At 38.1% G+C, this 23,390-nt stretch overlaps 1 protein-coding gene across 14 annotated transcripts in view; it reads right to left on the bottom strand.

Moving 5' to 3' along the window:
• Positions 1-718: 718 nt before the first annotated feature.
• The window catches only part of R3HCC1L (R3H domain and coiled-coil containing 1 like), a 107,217-nt gene continuing 84,545 nt past the window's right edge, over positions 719-23,390 (bottom strand). For all 14 annotated transcript variants that reach the window (XM_063670131.1, XM_063670123.1, XM_063670132.1 and 11 more), the window contains 5 exons: positions 13,908-14,083; positions 11,091-11,161; positions 10,086-10,181; positions 9,442-9,582; positions 719-1,525 (listed from right to left, as the gene is read on the bottom strand). In XM_063670131.1, coding sequence (XP_063526201.1) covers positions 1,458-1,525; positions 9,442-9,582; positions 10,086-10,181; positions 11,091-11,161; positions 13,908-14,083 — 552 coding nt within the window. In that variant the 3' untranslated portion in view covers positions 719-1,457. The remainder of the gene's footprint in view (positions 1,526-9,441; positions 9,583-10,085; positions 10,182-11,090; positions 11,162-13,907; positions 14,084-23,390) is intronic.

The following is a 23,390-nucleotide window of genomic DNA, read 5'->3' as shown; positions in this document are numbered from 1 at the left end:
GGATCAAGATCCAAGGCCACAGTCATTTGAGAAACATCTGAATAGAGTCCTACTCCACCATGTTCTAGGTAATGCTAATAATTCATCATTATCATCGGTACTAAATCACTAAAAAATGAGGCTGTTGCCCTAGTTGAAAGCACAATGAGCCACTATTTCTTGCCACCTCAGCATCCTAAGGTCTAGTGCTACCATTTGTTCAGTGCAGAACTACTTTCCAAAAACACTGAGAATGCAGATATGAGATGGATAAAGCCTGAGTTGATGCCTTTGACTTGTCCACATCCTTTAGGAAATCTCTCACTGCCCAGAGGTGTTTATTTTATCCTGGCTGCTTGTCATCGTAACGGATGGTCTGGTGCTGCTTGCCAAGTGCCTCTGGCATAGGTTGAGAAGATCATACCAAGAACACGCTGGTGTGCCACATGTCTTCTTCAGGGTATCAGATTTGCAGAGATAGCAGAAAGCAAGAAAAAGGTTGGAATGAGGGTGTACAAGGAAGATATGAAGGGGAGAGGAGCTACCACATACCAGTCCCAGGATAATCACTTTTGTAGTATACTGAAGCAGAGAGATGATCAATTCTCTACTCACTGGGATTCAATAAAAACAACAGATCCATTTAACCTATGCACAGCCTTATAGGCGTGAGGATAAGAAGAAAGCTGCTCTCCTATTTCTTTGTTGGAATGACAAAAACCGACAAATGCCACAGTGATATATGTCATAAAATGGGCTTTAATGTTCCCTCTTACAACATGGTATTACTGCTTACACTGGAACTAGCACACAGCTCCCAAGGTTGGTTTACTCTGAGGAATGAAGCGGGTATCCCCCCTGGCTGCAATGTAGCTGGAGCGGTCCCAGGCACTGAGCTCAGTATAAACTTCGGAGTCTAAATACCCACATCTCCTGTAGTTCACCAACTTTGGAGTTCTGGAACCGGCAGTGCAGATTCTGTGTATGCCAAGTAAACCAGACACTGTTCTGCCTCTTTGTACTAACTGCTCTCTACCCACCCCCTACTCTGCCTCCGGTATTACTCTGTTTTGTGAGATACTAAGGAATGCTCTGCCTCTGCAGGGCCTAAATCTCCCATACTTGCGGTTTGAATCCTCTGTTCTGTTTTGTATTTGCTTTAAATATCTTGGAAGTGTGACCCACGCTAACATGACTTGCCCTGTCCAGGGAACTCTTGGAATTCACATCTCCCACGTTTCTTCCTAGCTGATGGCTCCCTACTACGCCCACCACAGTAGGGTGATTCCAAAGAACTGCATTTAGGAGTGAAGACAGGAGTCTGTCTTCCTTCTTTACCCAGTCAGTCCTTGTCTCGATCACTTTATCTCTTTAACATGCACATCTGCATGTACACAGAGCTCTGGAAGGATCCTCTTATCTGAAGGCTGTTGAAACATTTTCTGATTCATGGAATTATCCCTTTCATTGAGTGATGTTCAAACTGCAGACTGGTCTCTGCCTTCCCAGATGTCTTCCCGTTGCTTGGCTTCCAACCGCTTTCTCTCTGTAAATAAGAGCAGTGTTAACCATAGTTGTCTACTTCATATAACCAATGACTTTCCCTTAATCCAAATTACAAGGCAAACTTTAGTCATGAGACAAGTGGATATCCTGGTCTCTCTTACCTGATGACGAGAGTTAATTCCTTTAATTTCCTAAGTGCTTTGTAAGTGAAAATGATACTACTGTAAGTCATTACATTTATTACTATATAATAAAAAATATCTGAAGCTAATAGAAGTATATGGAATAAGTCAGAATCTAGTAGGGACTCAGATTCTAGTCTTGCTAATACATATTTAAATTCTACTTTTCAACTATGTTTAGTGCTTCAACACAATTGCCCATTATTCCCAGCTTACTGATCTTTACAAATATTTCAATAATTATCAAGGATATGTATTGATATTCTTCTATTTTGTTGCTTAAATGGAAATGGTAGCCCCTGGGCTTTAATCATATCTCCCCTCTACAACTTTATTGAAAAAATATTTCAGAGGCAAACCAAATTTCAATATTTTCAGAGCACTTCCAGGAGCCAGAAATCTTCTGGAATATACAATTACAATATGGAAAACTAAAACTATTTCTAAAAACAAAAAATATACAAATCTGGATAATTCATCTTCAATTTTTAATATAGAAGCTTGGTTCTCCATAACACTTTCACCAAGGTCTGAGAAAATATGGACCATACGACAGTCTGGTGACCCAAGCGCTCCCTTAGGTGCCACAATACCAGTTCCAATTGCATGGCTAGTCATTTATCTTGACACCATAAAATAGTGATAAGCCTACATCATAGATGGTAAGCCTAAATGCTTCCTTCTTACTGTTCCAAATTGATAATGCCTGTATAAGATTTAGCAAGTCATGAACCAGGGAGATTACAGAAATCGAGATGAATTTAGAATAAATACTTGCTATTCTGATGTATCTTTCCTCATCAGCAGAATCCCTTACAACATTCCTATACTGTATTTGGCTGTACTTTAAGGGCAAAGAAATTAGTTATGAAGCTGACTGGCACTTGGAAATGTGAGAAAAAGAAATTCACTGCTATTTGGGCACCATCTTGTGGCATTATCTGAATATAGCAGCAAAGTTACAAGAGGCAAAAAACAGTGGTCTGCAAATTGCAAAATGAAGGCTGGTAGAGTGCCCTGGAACTGAGGCAGGCTTGAACTGCACTGGGGTTCTCTAGGAGACAGCACAAAGGATAACTGGCTTGTCTAACGGATTCCAGAATTTCTTAGGAAGGCAGCATGGTCTTGATTCTTACAAACATGGAGAAGTTAGGAGGAGATCTAAAGGCAATGGATGAAAGCTATCAAAATCTGGTTCTACATCCCAAGGAAAAATGAAGAAACCAGAACAGTAAATTATTAGAACTCCAATTTTTCAATAAGGTGTGAAACTTAAATCATAAGAGTAATATGAGAAGAGATCCAAGAGCAGTAGAAAAATATAACAGGCCCATAACACACAATTCCAAAATCAAAACAATTCTGAAAACAAAGTTATTGCTTTCTTTAAAGCTTGGGGCCAAAATTAATCGATGGAGGCAAATCTAACTTGAAAGGATACAAAGCCATTTATGGTCTTTACATATCCCATTTAGTGTGAACGGTCACACACTGCTGCAGAAATATTAATGTGTCTGCTTTTGGTGTTATAAGACAGATACCATATTACCTTTCTAAAATCTGGAAAGTTCAGAATTCTGAACCTTTTTTTTTGGAGACGGAGTCTCGCTCTGTCACCCAGGGTGGAATGCAGTGGTGTGATCTTGGCTTACTGCAACCGCTGCCTCCCGGGTTCAAGCGATTCTCATGCCTTAGCCTCCTGAGTAGCTCTTGAGTAACAGGCACATGCCACCATGCCTGGCTAAATTTTTTGTATGTGTAGTAGAGACAGGGTTTCACCATGCTAGCCAGAATGGTCTTGAACTCCTAAGCTCAGGTAATCTGCCCACCTCGGCCTCCCAAAGTGTTGGGATGACAGGCGTGAACCACTGTGCCCGGCCTGAAACATTTCCTAACACTTTCTAATAAAAGTAAATAGATTCTAATGGTAAGCCATATGAAAAAACTAGTAAGAGTAGGAAGACAAATTGAGAAGCACAAAGAGATAGTGAAAATGTGAGGTGTAAATTTAGAAATACAAGAACATGAAGAGAATAGAGAAATGTAGGTCAGGATAGGAAATAATAATTTCTTTATTTTAAAGACGAGGAAACAGAAGCTCAGAGAGCTGAAATGACTTGTCTAAGGTTACACAGCCAGTGAAAGAACTGAATCTGGGACCCAGATCCTTAATTCTTCACCAGCACACTTTCTACTATCCTGACATCCGAAAATATCTACAAGGGAAAAAATATGAAAAAAATTGTATAAACAGAAAGACAAAGAAACATGTCCCTTTATGAAAGAGAAAGGAAAGCAGATAATAGCTGATAAACTGCATGAAACAAAGCTCCTAACTTGACCTCCAACAATTAAAAGAATAAAGAGAAAGCCCAACAGTAGACACGAGGGCAAGGAATTAAGAAAAAAGAAAACACAGCACAAAATGATTGACCTAAAACATTCACATCGGCTGGCCCTGAAAACTTTCGTTCTCCAATATAATAAATCAATCAACAGAAATGACTATACTAAATGAGTTGCCTGCAATCACGGTGCAGTCAAGACTTTACATAAGAGAATGTAAAGCGTTGAAGACTGTAAAAAGGCCAGTTTGGTGTCAAGTTTTAAAAAAAGCAGAGAGAGAATGTAAATTAAAGACTTTCAAAATTTACTTCTAGATCTATGAAAAATAATCACAAAATCTACTGTAGCCACCTACAGAACAATAGACAACATGCTTTGTGAAAAACACGTCTGGTCAAACGAATCTCATTCCCTTCTTTTATAGAGTGACAGACGTAGTAGATCAAGGAGAAGTAATCTAAGTAACCTCTTAATTTTAGCAAAGTTTTAGATTTTAAGTTTACCAAATATTTATATAATCATAATATATGGAAAAATACAGTCTGAATCCCATAAGGGGGCATTTAACTCTAGAGAGTGGAATAATTATCAATGTATTAAGTGTTAACACAAGGAACCATGTACTATTTATTTTAGCAACAGCTGGTGACCTGGTCAGTTAGTTAGTCCCAGGTTAACATTTTCATCTCTGATCTAGACAAAGGTAGTAGGTTTATTAAACAGCAATTGACACCAAAAAATGAGTAAATGCTACATCACAGAAAAAAAGTCACATTAAAATGAAAAAAAAAAAAAAATGTGGTTAGAAATGAACTTCAGACATCAGGGGAGAAAAGACACCAAGAAAATACCCTAAGACCTAGATTATGAATCAGCAATGCCGCACTGCCCTTTAAGGCAGAATAATGGAAAGTCTAAAAAAGGTTTTCAGAAGGTATCAACTGTGATTAAATTTATTACTATCTTATAGAGATGGTTTGAAGTTCTTTGTGATTTAATTAATCAAACTAGGTGAGCGGATTACTGTTTACTTACTTTGCCTTTGAGGCCTGTGACCCAAAAGATGGCCTTTCAGAACCAGCCAATTAACCACCTACCTTCAAGAATAAAATGAAAATAAATTAAAATAAAATTGTAGCAGGCTTTGAAAATGAGAAGATAACTTATTCTGAGAGGTAATTTAGGTGGGAATCAAATATCTGGATGAGTGGAACACGGGAAAATTTTATATACATTCCTGAGTTTGGTCTTTATTTTGTTTTTTATTTTTTTGAGATGGAGTTTTGCTCTGTTGCCCAGGCTGGAGTGCAGTGGTGCAATCTCGGCTCACTGCAACCCCCGCCTCTCAGGTTCAAGCGATTCTCCTGCCTCAGCCTTCTGAGTAGCTGGGACTACAGGTGCGCGCCACCATGCCCGGCTAATTTTTCTATTTTTAGTAGAGACAGGGTTTCACCATGTTGGCCAGGCTGGACTCAAACTCCTGACCTCAGATGATCCGCCCGCCTTGGCATCCCAAAATGCTGGGATTACAGGAGTGAGCCACCATGCCTGGCCCTGAGTTTGGTCTTTAAAATGTGGTTTTAGGCTGGGCACAGTGCTCAGGTCTGTAATTTCAGCACTTTGGGAGGCCGAGGGAGGAGATCACTTGAGTCCAAGAGTTTGACACTAGCCTAGGCAACACAGAGAGATCCCATCACTACAAAAAGGAAAAAATTAGCCGGCATGGTGGCACATGCCTGTAGTCCCAGCTACTCAGGAGGCTGAGGTGGAAGGATTCCTTATGCCTGGGACGTTGAGGCTGCAGAGAGCTGTGATCGTGCCACTGCACTCCAGCCTGGGTGACAAAGTGAGACCTTGTCTCAATAAATAAATAAATAATCAAAGTAGAGTGAAAAATATAGCAGAAAAGTACTTAAAACTCAAAAGCACAAATTCAAAATTCTTAATTAGGAAGGTTTCACATTCTGGGTTTTATAAAGAAAAACACGGAGGACTTAGCATTCAGAGTAGAGGCAAGATTTACAAAGAAAAATTAGAGTAACCAATGTCATCCATGTATTTGGTCAATGAACATGTACTGAGTATCTTTTTATGTACCAAGCACTGTTGCCAGACAGCAGAGCTCTTCAAGCGGGAGAAAGAAAGGCTGGGAGATTATTATACCATATTATAACAGGATGATATATAGATTTCAATTCCCATGCTAATTCTGATCAATTGGCAATGGTCATGTCAAAACTCACCAAGAAAGAATGTCATGACTGATTTAACAATATCTGCCATTTGTAATGGATGGAGAGTAGCAGTATATAATACATATTTGTCATTACAAGCTCATATTATAATGAACATTAAATTCTTAACAGTCATATCAATAATCATATCCTGAATTTGTAAAGCACTTTTCCAAACATTTTTACATATGTTAACTTATTCTGTGCTCAAAAAATTCTCCATGATTAGGTAGGCTGAGGAGTACTTTCACTTTGCTGGAAACCAGGGGGCACAGAGAGGTATAACTGACTTGCCCATGGCCACACAGCTAGTTAATGGCAAAAGCTCTATTAGAGCCCAGATTTCCTCATTTCTAAATGATCTGCCCCTAATCTTTAGAGTTAAAGTTGTTAGAACAAAATGGTATGCAGATATTCTCTATTTCTACTAAGGAAAAAACAAGAGGACACTGGTTTAAACTATCATGCAGATTTAAGTGAGACCTAAGGAAGATTTTTCTGACAGTGAAAAGCTGCTAACCATTGGTACAGATAACAAAGCAGCTTGTCATATTTTGTTCCTGGAGACTTTAAAAAATATTTTATGTAAGTATTTTTTTCTGGGAAAAAATGTCAATAACCCCAAAAGTCCTTTAAGAGGGATTACAGTATTACAGAAGAAGCATGGGTTTTAATCAACGGTACCTAGATTCAGATGCCTTCTCTTTCAGTTTACCAGCTGGGTGACCTTAGGCCAGTTACTTAACTTCTCTGGGTCAGCTCTAAACTCAAGATGGTATCACTGGTCACAGAGTTATCATAATGCAATATCATCATAACCTGTAAGTTATGATGGAGCTTCCTTCCTGTCCTTTTAATCAACAAAAACCATTTATGGTTTTTCATCTTAAAATCTTCAGAACTGAAGTGAGAGGAAAAACAACTGCTTAAAATACCTAAAAGAGGAACATATTTTCTTCCCTACTCAAGGCAGATTATCTCCACTAGACTGTAAGGCTTAAGGAGAGGAACAAAATCTTGCCATCTTTCTAATTCTCCTAAACAGGGAACACCATGCTCTGCACAGGGCAGGTGCTCAGTGAATGCCAAATGGAGCTAACAGATGATTACAGGAATTTTAAAATAAAAAGAGTAATGACAAAAATATGCACTGAAATCTGTGCTGGATTCACCACATAATGATATTTCTATTATTACTAACAAAAACAACAGCAGCTAACACTTACCATATAACTCATTATAGGCCTATAGAAACAGGAGCAACAGAGTACCTATGGTTTTTTGAAGATGACTAAGTATCCTTCATAGATTAACTCGCTTGAGCTCTGTTTAAGGATGAGAAAACAGAGGCCTCCAGAAAGTAAGTAAGTTACTTACCTACTCTCTCAAGGTCACACAGACAGTAAATGGCAGACCTAAGATGTGGACCCAGGAAGTGAGATTCCAGAGTCTAATACCTAAAACAGTAAAGTTTCCACCGAAAAAAAATATTTAAAGCCTGGGCTCCATGCAGGCAAGCATATAAGTATCTGCCTAACACAGAAAGATGCCAGAAAGAGATACATCAGGAAATTTTCCAGATGCATTTCCTCAGATACAAAGAATGGTAGCACGCTGGAGCATAATAAAGAGTCCTCATAATCCATACAGCCTCAGCACCAATAGGTAGGAGGAACTTATCACAGTGGGTCTCTATTCACAAATAAAGGACTTCTTTAGAAAAGCAATAGGGTACCCGCTTAGTCAACAGAATCATTTTTAATTGCATCACTGAAATGTCTTTTGTATAGCCAGACATTTAAAACAAATACTTCAAGTGGAGCTGCATGCTGATGCACCTAGAGAAAGAAAAGGGAACACTCAAGATGATATCCACGCAAAACCACTGCTGCAGGATCTGTAGAGATACAGGTGATATACACCCACAGAGAAGCATGATAACATGGCAAAGGGAGTCATATCCCCTTTTATAGATATCACTGTTATCACACAGAAATCATTTTCTTCAGAGACAACCAATTAACAAAGGGTTAAGGACACTGTACATTCACCTTTAATCTAGTTGTTACTGCCATCTATAAAACCCAAGGAATCCGGTTATGTTTCTATAGTCTGTAGGAGGCCTTTGAGTAAACAATGATTGGAAAACATCAAAACTGCCTTATTATAATCATTAAGGTTTCAAAAATTAGTTGGGTTCAACTCTGAAACTCTAGCACCTGCCATGACACACTCTGTCACTGGTTATCTGGCCAGTGCAGCTGAGAGTCCGCAAGCTGCCTGCTATCACCAAAGCAGAGAGGACAGGAAGTATTAATGGCCTTGTTAGACCAGCAATAAACAAGGAGTTTGAAACTTCAATTTGTTTAATGGAAAAACGAAGTTACTTTTCGGTAAGTGGAATTTTCAGAATAAATTGCCTTCACAGATTCCAGGGATTGTGGGCTAAGGCAATGAGACTGTCTAAAGCCTGAAGGTTGATAAAAAGTACTTAAGTGCCACGCCAGAGTCCCAAGCCTTTACATACAATTCAACAGCCTGTAGAAGAGAGAGAGAGAAATTTTAACTTCAACTCCAAACTATAAGAAAGAAAAGCTCTGCTTGTGGATCAGGGGAAATATTTTTCTGAGAACTCTTGGATACTGGAAAATAATCAGAAGACAGGTAAATCTAGATGTACTCTAATGGAGCCACTCAGGACTGTCTTAAAAAGACAAAAATACCTCCTACAGTTGTTATCATGAATGTCAGTTGCTGGCTTTTCCTAAATTTGTCTTCTACCTCAGATCTAAACCATTTGATAACATTAGGGCAATATCATGGCAATCGTGGCCCAGTAAAACCATAGCAAATGTTTTCTGCCTAGGACACTACCTGTTTTCACAGGAAATTTTTTCTCAGAGAAAAACTGTAGGAAAAGCCATGGATGAGCTGAGAAGACCAAACCTATCTCTTGGAGAACAACAGTAGGAGCGTGGATTAGAATGTCTTGGTGTGTGAAACAGGCAGACAAATCCTGAAACGTCTTCTCCTGGACGTAAGGCACAAAAATTTCTATACACTTAGGAGGCTTCTAGGAAACAGAATTGACAAAAATGGAATGGGCTTCATTCATTTTTTTTTTTTTTTTTTAAACACATGCCTTACAGTGAGCTCTAAAGGGCCTAGAGAAGAACACCATCCTTTCAGCTCACCTCTGGCTTCCTGCAGTTTCTTGAGCTCTGCTTCTCGTTCGGTTTTGCTCTGCTTGCTTCGAACCCCAAGGGCACTGATGACTAACCTTCTGGCTAGGGCTGCTGAAGTCTCAGGACGCTCCTTTGCTGGCTGGAGGAACTCTGAATGGAAGAAAGGAAGGGAGTAGGAGGGAGTCAAGAAGAGAGAGCACCCCAGCTTCAAGTGATTTAACTCAGTAATTAACACACAAAATAGACTAACAAGGGCTGCATCAGCAGTAGTTAATACAAGTCTGATAGATGATGATCAGAGGAAATTAACATGGCAAAGCACAAACAACCCTGGCTTCATTATCTGCATTAACACAGTATCTTACAGTGACTCTATCAGGCAGCTAAACACAGAGGTAAACTAGGTAGAGATGTCATCAGAAACTGGTTGCTGCATTGCCTGCAGTTAGTTCTCACACACTCCAAGTGGCTGCTCAGATACCATATTTCCAACATGGTCATTTCCCTTTTATTTATTTTTTCTTAAAAACATACTTCTTTTAACACTAAAAATAAAAATGGTATGTCTTTAGATGTCTGGATGCTATAAAACTTCTGGAAAGAACAATAATACCACCATCAGCAAGAAAAAAACCCAGAGATTATAGACTCACCAGCATAAGCTCTAGCTTTGGCCTTAGCTGCTCTTGTGGCCTGTGACAAGGGACGAATCTTCACCATGGTGTGTTTAATACCCAACGCATCACGAGCTGCAAAGAGGAATAAAAGGAAGCAGAAGACATGGGAGTGATGCAAAGGAAAAACTAGGGATAACTCTTAGTATTTCCTAGATGTTATGCTTTTTTTTCAAAGCAAGCAAAAGAGACAGATCTAAGGATCAACGTGGCAGTAATTATTTTAGATCAGGTATCAGCAAACTATGGCTCCGTGACCAAATCCAGCCAACCACCTGTTTTTATGTTTATTTACAAAGTAATTTTATTATTTTACTGAAGCAGAGCCATGCCCATTTGGTTTATATATTGTCTATGGCTGCTTTCTTGCTCCAACAGCAGAGTTAAGTCATGACAGAGACCTGATGCTCCACAAAGCCTAAAATATTGTATTTACTGTTTGGCCCTTTATAGAATAATTTTGCAGATCCATATTCTAGGTGGTTCAGATAAGAACTAACTTTCAATATCTCTATTTTCTTTGAATGCCTCTGCATCAGATCTATCATGAGGCCAATGATGTATGTAAAAAGGCCCAATCATATATTCAGAGAGTATGTATTATAATTTCTCACTAGATAGGTTAAAGGGCTAATTAAATTCACTTGTCTAGGATGGAAAAAAAAAAAATCACCAATATTGTAACAGTTAGCCCCATTGGATTCTTCAATCTCTACCTTAATCTCTTTACGTACTATCATGACAGACAGTTACGTATACAAATAACCTTGGAAGGTATTGACTCTATCTCTCCAAATACCACTGGATTAAGGTGAAAGGGGAGAATGGGTACCAAAGTACCTTACCTTAAAAAAACCACTAACTGCCCTATTACCTACACCGGCTGAATAAGATGCCAACTTGCTCAAATAGAAGGGAAATAGAAAAAGCAGCATGAGAAAATGAACAATAAGAAAGGAAGATTGAAAGCCGCTGGGTGAATACCTGTAATTGGACTGGAGAATACTCCTAGGGCATGTGTATCATCCACCCATTTAATATCAAATCCTTTCTTTCTGCAACACAAAAAAACAATTTTATTTCCTAAAATAAAATTTACTTTTATGAAACATCTCACAAATAGAATCTCATAAAGCATTTCACAAGATAGAAACACTCAATGAGTGCACAGGTGAAATGGGGATAATGACACAAAAAACAGCTTGGAGGACAGAAGCAGCCATTGAATTTTAAAAGCAATAATACCATCATAAAGAAGTACCCAGGAGTATTTTACGTTCTCAGCCATTTTAAAGACATCAACTAATGAATCCTCACAAGTCCCTTGGGGATGGAAAGTATCTAATGCACGATTTACAAGAGATGTTCTTATGGGCAGGGAATGAGAAGAAATGGAAAGAGGAAGCAGAGGAGGGGCAGAATATAAGAGGAGTAGGTAGGCAGGGAAGGTCACCTGGATTTAATGCAAATGGAAACTCTGTCCTTAAAGACAGAGACAGAAAGAGAAGAGAATGGGGTAGGGGAGATTATACTGCAAGATGTCATTCCATTTTTTTTAAAAAGTCAAGTACTGGGGAAAAAAGGGGGCAACTATAATCAGAGAGGCTGATCTATTCTTCACTTGTTGCAGAAGGGAGGTTAAAAAAATAAGAAAAAATTGGAAAGAATTATGTGGCAAAGTTAGAAAAATTCAGATGAAAGAAATCATGATAAGAGAAATATCAGACCAGATTAGAAAGCATCAAAAGAATGAACATTTAAGTACTAGAAAAACACTTTTATTTTGGAGAAGAGCTACCTAGTGAGCACAAGGAATGTCAGGATGATGACATAACAGTTATATTTTTCAGCTAAGAGCTTAAAAATCCTCATGGACTCAGGGTTCTGCCACCTTGAGACCTTGGGCAAGTTTAACCTCTCTTGAAGCTAGTTCGGCTCATCTGTAAAAATGAGCAAAGTATGTTCCCCACAGAGTTGTTGTGAAAATGGAAATGAGATCATCCATGACAAGGCAAAGAAGATGGTGTTGAGCACTTCATGAGCATCTAATAAATTAATGGTGTTCATTACTTTTATTATTAATAGCAATGTTCATCAATATTAAGATTTTCATTTTTATAAATCACAGATGGGTTCCAGAGGGCCTTTTATACTTCAAAATTTCATAATCCTTTAAAATTTTTCTCTTTGGGGAATGTTTCTGAATTTGATAGAAACATGGTCTTGCAGGTGAGACTGTCAAGAAACAAAGCAAAGGGAAGTAAATAGTTTGTAAGAGTTAACTGATCTTCAGGAAATTCTAGACACCAACAAAATGATCCTTAGTTTTAAGAATCATCATTATTTATGACAGTCTAAGGTAGTTCTAACAGGATTTGATCCCTCTGACTGCTTTTAAAAAATCTATTATGAATTTTATGTTGAACAGGTTCTGATACTAGATTTTAACCTAATTCTAATAAGTAAGACTGACCTACACACTATACATTTAAAGTTTATGGCAGAGATTAACTGTCATCCAGGATCCATTCACTCTTTCTTTCTGTTATAGAACTGATGCTCCCCCGCGAATTAAGTTTAACTGATTAAACAAGTACATGGCTGCTAGTTTTGCCTGTTCTAGAACTTCATATGAAAACAGAACACTTGTTTTTATAAATAAAGTTTTAGTTTACAGCCATGCTCATTTATGTATTGTTTTTGCTTGCTTCTGTTTAACAATGGCAGAGTTGTCTAAAATATTTACTCATCCTTTAAGAAAAAGTTAAGGGCTATACCCTGACTTATATAGAATCTTACACATTCAAGGTGAATTTTAAATTTAAATTTGTTATATCACACTACAGACCTGGTTCATTTTAAATATCAGGACTGAAACATTAAAGTATAATTCTTCTTGGTACTGACTTTCTTCCAGACCCTGAAAATCTTCTTAATAACTTTCTATCTGGATTATCATCTCTTTATTCCCGAAGCTTATTTTTTTCTTATAAGCTAAATATACAGAGGTATATACTTCTAACTCTTTTAACTTCTTCTATATAAGTATCAGCCATACTTATACACATACCAAGGGTTAGTACAAGTGTTCTCAAACCCGCATATATCAGTGTGAGTTGATATTTTCACCATGGAATTAAATAAAATTAAACCAATGAAACAGGAGCAGAACGTAAAAAAGGAGAGTTATTTTGTCTATAAAAACTTAGTTGAGGCCAGGCGTGGTAACTCACACTTGTAATCCCAGCACTTTGGGAGGCTGAAGTAGGCAGATGGCTTAAGTGCAGGAGTTTGAGACTAACTTGGGCAACATGGTGAAACCCTGTCTCTACAAAAAAAATACAAAAATTAGCCAGGCATGGTGACACACACCTGTGGTCCCAGCTACTTGTGAGGCTCAGCTGGGAGGATTGCTTGAGCCCAGGAAGTCGAGGCTGCAGTGACCCCAAAAGAAGGCAAGAAAGAAAAAGATGGGACAAGTAAACACATAAAGATGGCAGGCAATCTGACAATACATCCAAATATATCAACAATTACACTATATATAAATGGACTAAATGCACCATGAAGTCATCACTGATGACCGTCTTCTTAAATGCTAAAATGGGGGCTAGAAAGGCTACCTGACATTTTTAAGGAACTTAGAACAATTTCTACTGGACCTAGAAAAGACAATAAACCAGCCTGATGCTAAAATATGAAAAACAGGGGATATGAAAAACAAGAGATGATTTCTCAGAAAACATTTTTTAAAGACCTCATCTCACCCTCCCTAACATCCACAATCATTTGCATACTCACTGATAACTGCAGAAAACCCGTAGAAGGTCTTCAGTACGAAATTCTTGGGGAAAGTCATAAATTTCAATGACATGTGGGAATTCACAATCACTGAGGTCAATATCGGGAACTTCATGGTTGTAGTAATCAAATCTAGGTTCCTGGATGCTCTCTCTGCTCTTCGTATTCCCTGATAACTAGAAAGGAAGAAGCACGTTAAGTGTCGGTTACATTAAACCTGGCTATTGTAAAATATATTCCTATATATAAACAATCCGCCTCCCGTTCTCTACATGTTCCCATTCCTCAACCTTTGGCATAGTCTCTGTATTAATTCTATTCACAGATACAATAATGATCAGGTGCTTATCACCCAGTTTATACTATACATATGGAACAGTTGAAAAAGTGTTGAAATTCCAGCAGACAGGCAATGCATGAAACTCAAATTGCATTTCTAACTAGCACACGAGAAAACACAGACTGAATACTGTTGTGAGTTATAAATGGCACATCTTGGAAACTGATGCTCAGACAATAGCTGAAGAGATTAATTAATAATATTTGTTTTAATTGAGCTTACTGACCAGGCTCATAGTTTCTTTTCTGGAAGTGAACAAAAATGAAAAAAAGTTTTTAAAGAAAATTCAAAAAAACTTTTTTACTTCACTTTTTGTTGAATGTATTAAAGGGTGAGGAGACAGCTTACAAAGGCATTTGTTAAGACAAATTAAGTGGTACAAGTAGTTATACTTAATGTCCTTAGCATGAGACCTACCTTAAGGAATGCGCATATAGCAGGCTAGTGAAGGAATTAATAAAAGAGGTAACAAATTAAAATTCTACCGTCCTATAAAAAAAGCTGAACTTCACACTGGAAGCAAAAGAAAGAAAACGGGAAAGTAGAAAGTGGCAGCAAAGCCATGACAGTCATTCTGTCATTCACCTGTTATAAAACCTAGACACTGCTTATGTAGAGGGAAATTTATAGCACTAAATGCCCACAAGAGAAAGCAGGAAACATCTAAAATTGACACCCTAACATCACAATTAAAAGAACTAGAGAAGCAAGAGCAAACACATTCAAAAGCTAGCAGAAGGCAAGAAATAACTAACTAAGATCAGAGCAGAACTGAAGGAGATAGAGACACAAAAAACCCTTCAAAAAATCAATGAATCCAGGAGCTGGTTTTCTGAAAAGATCAACAAAATTGATAGACCACTAGCAAGACTAATAAAGAAGAAAAGAGAGAAGAATCAAATAGATGCAAAAAAAAAATGATAAAGGGGATATCACCACCAATCACACAGAAATACAAACTACCATCAGAGAATACTATAAACACCTCTACGCAAATAAACTAGAAAATCTAGAAGAAATGGATAAATTCCTTGACACATACACTTCTCCCAAGACTAAGCCAGGAAGAAGCTGAATCTCTGAATAGACCAATAACAGGCTCTGAAATTGAGGCAATAATTAATAGCTTACCAACCAAAAAAAGTCCAGGACCAGACGGATTCACAGCTGAATTCTACCAGAGGTACAAGGAGGAGCTGGTACCATTCCTTCTGAAACTATTCCAATCAACAGAAAAAGAGGGAATCCTCCCTAACTCATTTTATGAGGCCAGTATCATCCTGATACCAAAGCCTGGCAGAGACACAACAAAAAAGAGAACTTTAGACCAATATCCCTGATGAACATCGATGCAAAACTCCTCAGTAAAATACTGGCAAACAGAATCCAGCAGCACATCAAAAAGCTTATCCACCATGATCAAGTGGGCTTCATGCCTGGGATGCAAGGCTGATTCAACATACGCAAATCAATAAATGTAATCCAGCATATAAACAGAACCAACAACAAAAACCACATGATTATCTCAATAGATGCAGAAAAGGCCTTTGACAAAATTCAACAGCCCTTCATGCTAAAAACTCTCAATAAATTAGGTATTGATGGGACGTATCTCAAAATAATAAGAGCTATTTATGACAAACCCACAGCCAATATCATACTGAATGGGCAAAAACTGGATGCATTCCCTTTGAAAACTGGCACAAGACAGGGATGTCCTCTCTCACCACTCCTATTCAACATAGTGTTGGAAGTTCTGGCCAGGGCAATCAGGCAGGAGAAAGAAATAAAGGGTATTCAATTAGGAAAAGAGGAAGTCAAATTGTCCCTGTTTGCAGATGACATGATTGTATATCTAGAAAACCCCATCGTCCCAGCCCAAAATCTCCTTAAGCTGACAGGCAACTTCAGCAAAATCTCAGGATACAAAATCAATGTGCAAAAATCACAAGCATTCTTATACACCAATAACAGACAGAGAGCCAAATCATGAGTGAACTACCATTCACAACTGCTTCAAAGAGAATAAAATATCTAGGAATCCAACTTACAAGGGATGTGAAGGACCTCTTCAAGGAGAACTACAAACCACTGCTCAACGAAATAAAAGAGGATACAAACAAATGGAAGAACATTCCATGCTCATGGATAGGAAGAATCAATATCGTGAAAATGGCCATACTGCCCCAAGGTAATTTACAGATTCAATGCCATCCGCATCAAGCTACCAATGACTTTCTTCACAGAATTGGAAAAAACTACTTTAAAGTTCATATGGAACCAAAAAAGAGCCCGCATTGCCAAGTCAATTCTAAGCCAAAAGAACAAAGCTGGAGGCATCACACTACCTGACTTCAAACTACATTACAAGGCTACAGTAACCAAAACAGCATGGTACTGGTACCAAAACAGAGATACAGACCAATGGAACAGAAAAGAGCCCTCAGAAATAATACCACACATCTACAACTATCTGATCTTTGACAAACCTGACAAAAACAAGAAATGGGGAAAGGATTCCCTATTTAACAAATAGTGCTGGGAAAACTGGCTAGCCATATGTAGAAAGCTGAAACTGGATCCCTTCCTTACACCTTACACAAAAATTTATTCAAGATGGATTAAAGACTTAAATGTTAGACCTAAAACCATAAAAACCCTAGAAGAAAACCTAGGCAATACCATTCAGGACACAGGGATAGGCAAGGACTTCATGTCTAAAACACCAAAAGCAATGGCAACAAAAGCCAAAATTGACAAATGGGATCTAATTAAACTAAAGATCTTCTGCACAGCAAAAGAAACTACCAGCAGAGTGAACAGGCAACCTACAGAATAGGAGAAAATTTTTGCAATCTACTCATCTGACAAAGGGCTAATATCCAGAATCTACAAAGAACTTAAACAAATTTACAAGAAAAAAACAAACAACCCCATCAAAAAGTGGGCAAAGGATATGAACAGACACTTCTCAAAAGAAGACAACTATGCAGCCAAAAGACACATGAAAAAATGCTCATCATCACTGGTCATCAGAGAAATGCAAATCAAAACCACAATGAGATACCATCTCACGCCAGTTAGAATGGCGATCATTAAAAAGTCAGGAAACAACAGATGCTGGAGAGGATGTGGAGAAATAGGAACGCTTTTACACTGTTGGTGGAAGTGTAAATTGGTTCAACCATTGTGGAAGACAGTGTGGCGATTACTCAAGGATCTAGAACTAGAATTACCATTTCACCCAGCGATCCCATTACTGGGTATATACCCAAAGGATTACAAATCATGCTACTATAAAGACACATGCACACATACGTTTAATGCGGCACTATTCACAATAGCAAAGACTTGGAACCAACCCAAATGTCCAATAATGATAGACTGGATTAAGAAAATGTGGCAAATATACACCATGGAATACTATGCAGCCATAAAAAAGGATGAGTTCATGTCCTTTGTAGGGACACGGATGAAGCTGGAAACCATCATTCTCAGCAAACTATTGCAAGGACCAAAAACCAAACATCGCATGTTCTCACTCATAGGTGGGAATTGAACAATGAGAACACTTGGACACAGGAAGGGGGACATCACACACTGGGGCCTGTTGTGGGGTGGGGGGAGGGAGGGAGGGATAGCATTAGGAGATATACCTAATGTAAATGATGAGTTAATGGGTGCAGCACACCAACATGGCACATGAATACATATGTAACAAACCTGCATGTTGTGCACATGTACCCTAGAACTTTAAGTATAATTAAAAAAAAAAAAAAAAGCCAGATACTGCTGATGACCCAAAGCCACTAGATCCTTAATTTTTTTTTTTCTCTCTCTCTCTGTTAATCAAAAGTTCAACCAGGTCCCTTCAAGCTTTCTCTGGTTTTAATACTGTGTCTCTTTTCCCATCAAATGAGGAAAATAAGAACTTGTAATGCCAGGAATATATATCTCCTTTCATTGCAGAAGTTGAAAAATGGATTCAAGAGTTTTATTGGGAGAAGGAGGAAGGTGATTTGGATAATATCAATAAAAATTATTATTTATTCCTGTGCCTCCTGTTCCTTTTCTCTACTAAGCCTCAGTTTTACATGTAAAACATGGGAATAATAACAGTACCTATACTTCATAGATAAGTGCATGGACTAAAGGAGATGATATGGTAAGTGCTTAGCATACTGCTTGGCACATAAGTATTCAGTAAATTCAACCCACTTTAAACAAATTTTAACCAAGTGCTGTCTGTTACATGCCAAACACCATATTAGTTCCACCCTGCTTAGGATGTAGAAAGCAGAAGAGAATGTTCTTCCCACTGTAACAAGAGAAAAGACCAGCTGATCTATAAAATCATAACTTTTCTTGAGTTTACCAGAGAGCTGAGTTTGTAAGATAACAAGGGAAACTGCTTATCTTAAAATCCATACAATGACAAGTCTCTCCCAAAGAGAAACAGAATACATAAACTGTTTTGCCTTTGGCAGACCACTGGGAGAAGTGATCACCACATAAGTGGGCAAGAAGATATCAGATAAACTTTAATAAATTCTTAAACATCTAGAGTAGATTGGTGTTAACAGTTTGGAATAACTCAGAGGCCAGGGACAAAAGGAATCTGCACTAACCTGCAAGTCAATCCTTATGCCAGTGCCACACTGTTTTGGTTACTGTAGCTCTATAGTACTCTTTGAAATCAAGAAGCTTACTAGAAAGCCTGAGTCCTCCAACTTTGTTCTTTTCAAAATCACTTTTGATTATTTAGGGCACTTTGCATTTCCAGAGAATTTGAGGATCTGCTTGTCAATTTCTGCAAAAAATTTTCTGCCAACCAGGCAGCTGGGATTGCACTGAATATGTAAGTCAACTTAGGAAATATCTGAACAATATTAAGTTCTCCAGTAGATAAACATGGGATGTCTTTCCATTTCTCTAAGTCCTTAATTTCTTCCAACAATGTTTTATAGTTTTCAGAGTATAAGTTTTATACCTCTTTTGTTAAATGTATTCCTAAATGTTTTATTCTTTTTGAGGTTATGGTAAAATTGTTTTCTTCATTTTCTGCACTGACTTTGAGTTACTTTGCAAAACCCAAACAAAACAAGGAACTGCATGTTTGTACATTTATAAATTTGGGCTAAATAATACACTGTCAAAGATACAATGCAAATCATAAAATATCTTAGAAATATAAATCCTAAGAAATGTTATAGGCCAGGCATGGTGGCACAGACCTGTAATCCCAGCACTTTGGGAGGCCCAGGCAGACAAACTGCTTGAGTTCAAGACCAGCCTGGGCAACATGGCAAAACCCTGCCTCTACAAAAAATACAAAACATTAGCCGGGCATGGTGGCACACACCTGTAATCCCAGCTACTTGGGGTGGGAGCGCTGAGGCCGGAGGATAGCTTGAGTCCGGGAGGTTGAGGCTGCAGTGAGCCAAGACTGTGCCACTACACTCCAACCTGGGTTACCGAGCAAGACTTTGTACAAAAAAAAAAAAGAAAAAAGTTATAAAAAGGAAGGAAATAATGACAGGATAGTCTGGCAAGAAAGTCTGATTATGCTCCTTTGCTCTAACCTAGTCAGCAAAGCTAAACTTGTATACTTATATCTCATTTCCGAGGTACCTATTAAACATTTGGCTTCTGACACTGATTAAAAACAGTGCTAATGATAGCAAAAAACTTAATTCTTATTCTACATTTCATGAAACAAACAAAGGCTACAAGTTACATACTTCTGATCAGTTCTTCCTGTATCACTCAGAATCCACTATCATCAGAGATTCCTAACTTTTCCTAGAGGAGGAAGAACTTCATTTCCCCCAGGGTACTGATATTGTTGGGATCAACTTACATTTCCCCAGTAACACATTTTTTTGTGGAGGTAGGATATCATACTGTTAATGGAACTTTCTTTCCTAAGAATCTCAGCAAAACATGCAAGAGAACTTGACAGAAAGAAGGAGAGGATTTGTGGCATAAAAGGGAGAAAGTGTCAAAGAGAGGATAACATGGGATGAAGATGGAAGTGAGGCAAAAAAAGGCTGTGAAGAGGGATGGGGAGGTAGGACCACTGACTCAGAGCAATGAGACATGGCAGTACGGGAAGCTTTAAGAAAAAGCTCTACAATCTGATGTACTGATTACGTACTTCTGCAGTAGGCCTGGACTGTCCAATACAGTAGCTGCCTGTCACATATGGCTATGTAAGAAGTAAAATGTGGCTAGTTCAAATTGAGATATGCTGTAAGTATAAAATATCCCACAGATTTCAAGACTTAATACAAAAAAAAGTATATGTCATTAATAATTTTTTATACCGATTACATGTTAAAATATTTTGAACATATTAGGTTAAAATATATTATTAATTTTACCTGTTATTAGTTTTCTAATATGGCTACTAGAAAATTCAAAACCATACATGTGGTTCACATTTGTGACTTGCATTGTATTTCTACTGTAGACAACAGAAACATTTACCTTAAGAATCACATGTATTTGGGCAATCCCTCCTATAAAGTCAATACGAAACCTTCATAATATTTTTTATTAGGGCTAAGAATGTCTGATAGAGAAAAAACAGAGGGTAGAGGTTTAGAATTTCATTCATTCTGATCTATCTATTATAGACCAAGGAAAAGTTTACAAATGATTCAGAGAAAACAATTTTGAGTTATGAATCACAAATATTTTTAGGATCTTAAATAGTGGTCTGTGTTGCTATTTATAAAGCATAAATGATATGTGAGTATTCCTTCATATGCACAACTAGCTTCTACAAAACCATTCGACTAAATTAAAATTAACTTCCCAAAATAGAGGGTTTGAAGACACTTAGGGCCTAGCAGTCTGGTCTTGAAAACAAGTCTATAAACTATTACCCAACTAGTAATGATGTTATTGCCCTGATGCCTATTTGCAGAGGGATAAAAGGATAGGGGAGAGAGCACAAGATCAACAAGGCATGCATCACTGAGTTTTTATTTTTTGTTTTCTGTTTATCTAATACTTAGTTCTTCAATATATAAAAGGAAAAAACAAGAAATTCTGAAGTCACATGCCAATTATTCCCCACAGACAAAAAAATATATGCTACATTATGCCCCTCCTAGCTGCTGCCACTGGCACCCACACACACCATGAGGGGAACCTGAAAGCAGACCTGCCCACCTGTCACTCGTGCCCACCTTCCTGGGGCCTAAGAATGAGCCTACACAGCTTTCCGCTGCTACCACGAGTGGCACCCAAGCACGCTGTCTGAGGGCTAGGGATTAGCCTGCCCCACTCGCCACAGCCTGCATTCAAGTGCAACATCAGGGAGCCTGGAGATTGACCCGCCCCAACCCCCCACCTGCATAATTATTCTGCGTGCTGCTTTGGAGCCAGAGGGATAGCCCACTGCTGCTCCTACCATCACCAAAACACATTGCCCAGGAGCCCAAGCACCCATATGCTCACCCAGCACACTGTTGCCACTGCTGGCACCCAAGTAAAATGCCTGGAGGCCTAAGGATCAGCCTGTCCAGACTCACTACCTTTGGTGCACAGAACTTTGCCTGAAGCCCTAAGGATCAGCACACTCAGCCTGCTGTTGTCCAAGGACTGGCCTCTACCTGGTGTCCTCATCCCCAGCAAAGTTCTACTACAGCTTCCACTAACCACCACAGCCTAACCCATTGAAAAACTCACAGACACAAATGACTGATTACAGCCCAAGAAATCATACAGAAACTATGCTACTGTACCAACCCAGAATCAAAACCAAAGTGCCTGACCCAACCAAAAGAATAGATATATCTATAGGAAAAGTATTTTCCCTAAGAAAGCCAATCCATAAAATTTGAAGAAGTGACTATTATACTAGATGCACAGATATGAAAGAACACAAGAAACATAAAAAAGCAAGGAAACATAACACCTCCAAAAGAACACAGTAATTATTCAATGAAAAATAAATCTATGAAATGCCTAACAAAGAATTCAAAAATATTAAAGAAGATCAGTGAAATACAAGAAAACATAGATAAATAATACAAGGGAATCAGACAAACAATTCATGACCTCAATGAGAAATTCAACAGAGAGTTCATAAAGAAGAACTAAATCAATCCTGAACTGAAGAATTCAATGAATGAAACAAAAAATACAATTGAGGTCAATAGTAGACTAGATCAAGCAGAAGAAAGAATTTCTGAACTTAAAAGACAGACCCTCTGAAATAACCCTGTCAGAAAATAAATAAACAGAATAAAGAAAGCCTACGTGAAATGAGGGACATCACAAAGTGACAAATATTTAAATTTTGGGAGTTCTGGAGAAGAGATGGCTAAAGGCACAAAAAACCTATTTAATGAAATAACAGCTGAAAATGTCCCAAGTCTTGCAAGAGATACACACATCCAAATATAGGAAACTCAAAGATTCCCAAACAGATTCAACCCAAAAATGTCTTCTCCAAGGCACACTGTAGTCAAACTGTCAAAAGTCAAAGACTAAGAATTCTAAAAAACAGCAAGAGAAAACCTTCAAGTTACATAGATGGGATATATAGAAGGGATTCCCATCAGATGGGAACAACAATAAAGTTGTTCCCAGACAAGCAAAAACAGGGAATTCATTATCATGAGACTGGACCTACAAGAAATGCTTAAGGAAATCTTACACGTGGAAGTGAAAGGATGCTATCTACCACCATAAAAACACATGAAAGCATAAAGCTCACTGGCAGAACAGACACAAATGAGAGAAAGAAGTCAAATGTTACCACCACAGAAAACCATCAAACTGCAAAGATAAATAAGATAGGAAGAAAGACACAAAAGATACAGAAAACAATAAAATGACAGGAATAAGTCCTTACCTATCAATAATAACCATGAATGTACACAGGTTAAATTCTCCACTTAAAAGATATAATTTGGCTGAACACATTAATAAACATGACCCAACTATATGCTGCCTACAAGAAACACTTCACCTATAGACACATATTGCCTGGAAGTAAAAGGATGAAAAAATATATTCCACACAAACAGAAACCAAAAGCAAAGCAGGGGTAGTTATATAAGATAAAACAGATTTTAAGTCAACAACTTTAAAAAGGCCTGGCTGGGCCTGGGAGGCCAAGGCAGGTG

Source organism: Pongo pygmaeus, chromosome 8, assembly GCF_028885625.2.
Source record: "Pongo pygmaeus isolate AG05252 chromosome 8, NHGRI_mPonPyg2-v2.0_pri, whole genome shotgun sequence".
NCBI lineage: Eukaryota > Metazoa > Chordata > Mammalia > Primates > Hominidae > Pongo > Pongo pygmaeus.
The sequence above is the reverse complement of the archived record's forward strand: the minus strand, read 5'-3'. Positions and strand labels throughout refer to the sequence as shown.